The 4,756-nt window shown below is 36.7% G+C and overlaps 1 protein-coding gene across 1 annotated transcript; it reads right to left on the bottom strand.

Annotated features, from left to right (window-relative positions):
- Positions 1 to 930: 930 nt before the first annotated feature.
- LOC132551532 (activating signal cointegrator 1 complex subunit 2 homolog) lies at positions 931 to 4,413 on the bottom strand. The gene is made up of 6 exons (XM_060215683.1): positions 4,341 to 4,413; positions 3,934 to 3,987; positions 3,130 to 3,480; positions 2,700 to 2,942; positions 2,322 to 2,403; positions 931 to 1,426 (listed from the first exon to the last, which is right to left on the bottom strand). Exons 1-6 carry the CDS (start codon positions 4,411 to 4,413, stop codon positions 931 to 933), a joined length of 1,299 nt encoding a protein of 432 aa, XP_060071666.1.
- Positions 4,414 to 4,756: the final 343 nt, after the last annotated feature.

Raw genomic sequence — 4,756 nt, forward strand, 5'->3', positions numbered from 1 at the left:
CACAAATACACCACAAAATACAATACAACCTAAAGTTATACCACAAATACACCACAAAATACAACACAACCTCAAGTTATACCACAAATACACCACTAAATTCAACACAACCTTAAGTTATACCATAAATACACCACAAAATAAAACACAACTAAACGTTATACCACAAATACAAAATACAACACGGGACACATTTTACAATAGAGAGATATTATACCTGTAATCAGTATACCTCTCAATCATAATGGGCAATTAACGGTTGGTATAACGAATAAGTAATTAGACATTAGAAATAAATAAACTTCACAGCACCAATATGTCTACTGAAAGCAATGTTTATGAAATGGGTCCAATAAAACATGTGTTTATTCTTTATCAATACTGTATTGCTTAACTATGGAAAAAAAGTAAAGAAAACCCAGATAAATGTAGTAGATAAATGTAGTAGGTAAATGTAGTATGTTATGGTCAGTGGCCATGGTAAACCAATACAATATCATTTTCTTTATTTTTAGCTTAATATATACCTCATTTTCGTAAATACTGAAAGCATTTGGCGCCTTGGTACAACATCAGAAAAATCGTACTACAACGATAAGTGATTTGTACACTTTTAGATCTCAGCCCGGATTAATATGTGCCGAGTCATCAGTTATGTGTGATAAACAGACCTTCCCTCAGAAACGCACGTAGTATAAAAAAAATCTAAATCCAAAATAATGATAAGAAGAAAATATGTCAAGTTAAGGCAAGTTTAAATAAAGAATTCAATTTGCTATCAGAAAACAGATCAGAAATATGTCCCGTGATCAAAGAATATTACACAGTCTTTTACACTTCTTGGCCAAGCATTCTTGAATACTTAATTTACATGGATTCTCAGTAATACTGCAGTCTATATAATATCAGTGATATTTTGTCTCCAACCGTTTATACACCAGTGTGTACTTCAGAGTATATGACTGTGTCCGCCTCTGGTGTTGGTTTGGGTCTGACAGGGGGGCGTGACTGTGGACGTGAAGTCTCTAACTCCGCGTACACAAGTCCGTCCTGGTTTTTACACCGAGAGGGTTGGTCAACCTCGTTTGTTTGTAATTCATCTTTTACAATGTTTTTCTGTTTCTCAGACTTGTTAACCACGGCATACACATCTCCAGAGGGAGATTTCATCGTCTCCTGTGTTGTGCTGTTTGAATGCTCCGCCTCAGAACATTTATGTTTTGTTTGGACCTGCGCATACAAATCTCCACTTTTCGTGACAATATGGCTTGTGTTTGCTTCATGCGGTTCACCCGACAAGTGGTCAGAGTTTTCAGGTAGTGTTTCGAAACCGTCGTTGTGATAAAACTTCGGTGTTGCGACAGCGTAAGGTTGGATATCAACGGACAAATTTCCGTCGGCTTCCTTCGCCACTGAACGTTTTTTCCTAGTGGGGAAGAAGAGAACAATAGTTAGATTTTAGTCAAACATACCTAGCATTCATCGCCATAATATATGATTATGTTTGTAGGAAATTAAATCATTTGAAATATATTCATTAACAAGTATAAAAAATAGCCAGGCTACAGATATGTGTAAAATGCTACTGTACGGATTATCATTTGCATGCTGCATGGCTACAAGTCTTTCTAAAACACTATAACTATGACGATGATAATGACGATAACAACCTACCTGACTATAACTATGACGATGATAATGACGATAACAACCTACCTGACTATAACTATGACGATGATAATGACGATAACAACCTACCTGACTATAACTATGACGATGATAATGACGATAACAACCTACCTGACTATAACTATGACGATGATAATGACGATGACAACCTACCTGACTATAACTATGATGATAATATGACGATGACAACCTACCTGACTATAACTATGACGATGACAACCTACCTGACTATAACTATGACGATGATAATGACGATGACTACCTACCTGACTATAACTATGACGATGACAACCTATCTGACTATAACTATGACGATGATAATGACGATGACTACCTACCTGACTATAACTATGATGATGATAATGACGATGACTACCTACCTGACTATAACTATGATGATGATAATGACGATGACTACCTACCTGACTATAACTATGATGATGATAATGACGATGACTACCTACCTGACTATAACTATGACGATGATAATGACGATAACAACCTACCTGACTATAAATATGATGATGATAATGACGATGACTACCTACCTGACTATAACTATGACGATGACAATGACGATAACAACCTACCTAACTATAACTATGACGATGATAATGACGATGACTACCTACCTAACTATAACTATGACGATGATGATGATAATGATGATGAGGAAAGATACACCACCACCAGCCGCCCCGGCAATAACATCAACTGAAACATTGAAAATCAAACTGTGGTTGCCCTCCTGACATAGTAAGTACCGAATTATGAAAAGACACAAACGTACGTCCATATTTTTCGAAAGTTGATGACCTTTCTTGGCAATAATTAATTTGGTATATTTGTATCAAGGCCTTGGTAGCACTGTATATTGTACTGACAATGTATTTGATATTTACGTAGAAGCCAAACGTATGTTACTTGAAAAAAATGTCGTTTAATGATAAGAAAAACGTATTTTCCGATCGACTCCTCTATGACTGGATATGATTTGAGTTGTTTCTTACGTCCTGGTGTCATGTCATTTAGAATGTCGTCTCCGCCGTTATCATCACCTCCGCCACCACTGCCTGTGCGATTTGTAGCTACCTCGGTAGTTGTCGACGCCGTCGCTGTGGTCGTTGTCGTCGTCGTCGTCGCTGTAGTTGTTGTCGTCGGCGTCGTCGTCGCTGTAGTTGTTGTCGTCGTTGTCGTCACAGAGCCAGAGAAGGATGACATACCTTCTCCGTTTTCGCATGTTACATTAACATCTACAAAGATAAATGTTTGTTATATTTTTTCATAAAGAATGATAAAAGGGGAAACTATTTACAACACAACTTTCTACTAAGCTTTCATACAAAGAAGCATTGAAATAGGATATATATTTTTAACACAGAAATAAGTTTCATTTGGTACTTCATATCGTTGTTGTAGTAAACACTAATCTATAGATACCTGACTGAATGAAAATACAGTGCCCAGATTGCCACTGGATGCTGGAGTTTGATCTGGATAATGTTATTTTCAAAATGTCGTTGTTGGTAAAACCATCGATGACATTGCCGGTAATCTGCTGGCATCCGTATACAGTACTCGCATTAGTAGATTGTCTGGTAAACCTAAGTATACTTCCACATATAGGCGCCGGTGCTGTTCCAGGATAAGCATCGATTTGAAGGTCGAAAGAGCCTGCATTGGCCTGTCTAACGTCACACTGACAGCTGTCATAGGCTAACACTCCTGTATTGCACGTGTCTACCACAACACGTCCAGCAGTCATCGTCCCGCTATTACACATCGACAACACTGTACAAGACAAAAGTTTGCAAGTGAGTTCCGAACATATTGAAATAATGTCCTGTCAGATGTGATGATTTAAGATGACCTCTTTGCTTCTGATACCTTAATATGTACGAGCTAGAGACCAGAGACAGTCTTAGCGATAAGAAAAAAAAATATTTTAAAAACTGTCTATGAAAGTGGAAGCAAGTAACACGAGATCTAGAGAGAAACCCAATAAACAGGTTCTGCTATGGTGGTTCTGTTGTCAAAAATTGGACCGTTTTCGTATCTCTGATTTTTTATAATTTGTTTGTCATAAGTAAATGAAATATTCAGCACGTGATAATTTATGACTGTGAAATACATCAAATGTTTTTTAAAAATATTACAATTTTCATATCCGGAATGCCAAATAAGACACCTGAATCAATAAAAAAAATCTACTGTAGTCAGGATAGAGAGTTAAACGTCACCTACCGTTTGTAAAGTCGTCTAAGTCAGCTGTATCTGTACATGTAGTGGAGCCGATACCTGCAAACACAGGACAGTAACTTCAAGGCAATATTTTTTAAAAAGTCTTGATAATTATATGCATTAGGAGTGATTATTGAATTAAAACATTGGACATCAACATTCCGTTCAACTGAGATCTACTGAAGAAAATATTTTATAAAGTGACAGTTAAACATTTATGTTTACGTTATGTCTATGTAAATGTCTGGATGTCTGCCATAAGTTAACTCAATGTCACCTTCTGGCCTCTTCCTGTTTACGTTAGGTTTTTTGATATTCGTTCAGATTTGCCGTCCATAAAATATACAATTACAATAACTCAGAATTCTGAAGTCACAACATACTACTTCCTGATTGTTGACAATACCTACCTTGAGGACAGGACAACAACAGTATCAGTCGACATAGATCAACGTACGATAATTCTATCCTCCGAATTGCCATGACACTGCTAGACGGATTTGAAATACTAGTAGATATATGTCTTATCCTGACAGAATGGGCTGTTTACATGGCTTCAGATGATATGTGTTGAACTTTGCTCACAAACTAGAAACACACTGTATTGTAAGATGATGTCTAAATATAGAATTCATAACTGGTTTTCTACTGGTATTTAAAACCTGAATATATAATCTGTATTATTGAATTGGAGCGAGACGACACGAAACTGTTGCTTCAAGGGAGGTAACCCATACACGCTAGCCCGGTAAGGTAGCAGTAAACAGTTAATTTACATTTTTCCTGAAATTATTTGTCATGTTTGAGATATACAGGTATAGCAGAT

The sequence above is a fragment of the Ylistrum balloti genome, unplaced genomic scaffold (genome assembly GCF_031769215.1).
Source record: "Ylistrum balloti isolate Yb309-2 unplaced genomic scaffold, AGI_CSIRO_Ybal_v1 Utg370204, whole genome shotgun sequence".
NCBI classification, from domain to species: Eukaryota; Metazoa; Mollusca; class Bivalvia; order Pectinida; family Pectinidae; genus Ylistrum; species Ylistrum balloti.

Bases quoted from the DNA above. Each gene is read 5' to 3' on its own strand.
- LOC132551532 (XM_060215683.1), bottom strand. From the start codon at position 4,413: ATGGCAATTCGGAGGATAGAATTATCGTACGTTGATCTATGTCGACTG. The intron at 3,988-4,340 runs GTAGGTATTGTC...CTGTGTTTGCAG, and splicing joins GTTGTTGTCCTGTCCTCAAG to GTATCGGCTCCACTACATGT. The intron at 2,943-3,129 runs GTATCTATAGAT...TTATCTTTGTAG, and splicing joins CTGTATTTTCATTCAGTCAG to ATGTTAATGTAACATGCGAA.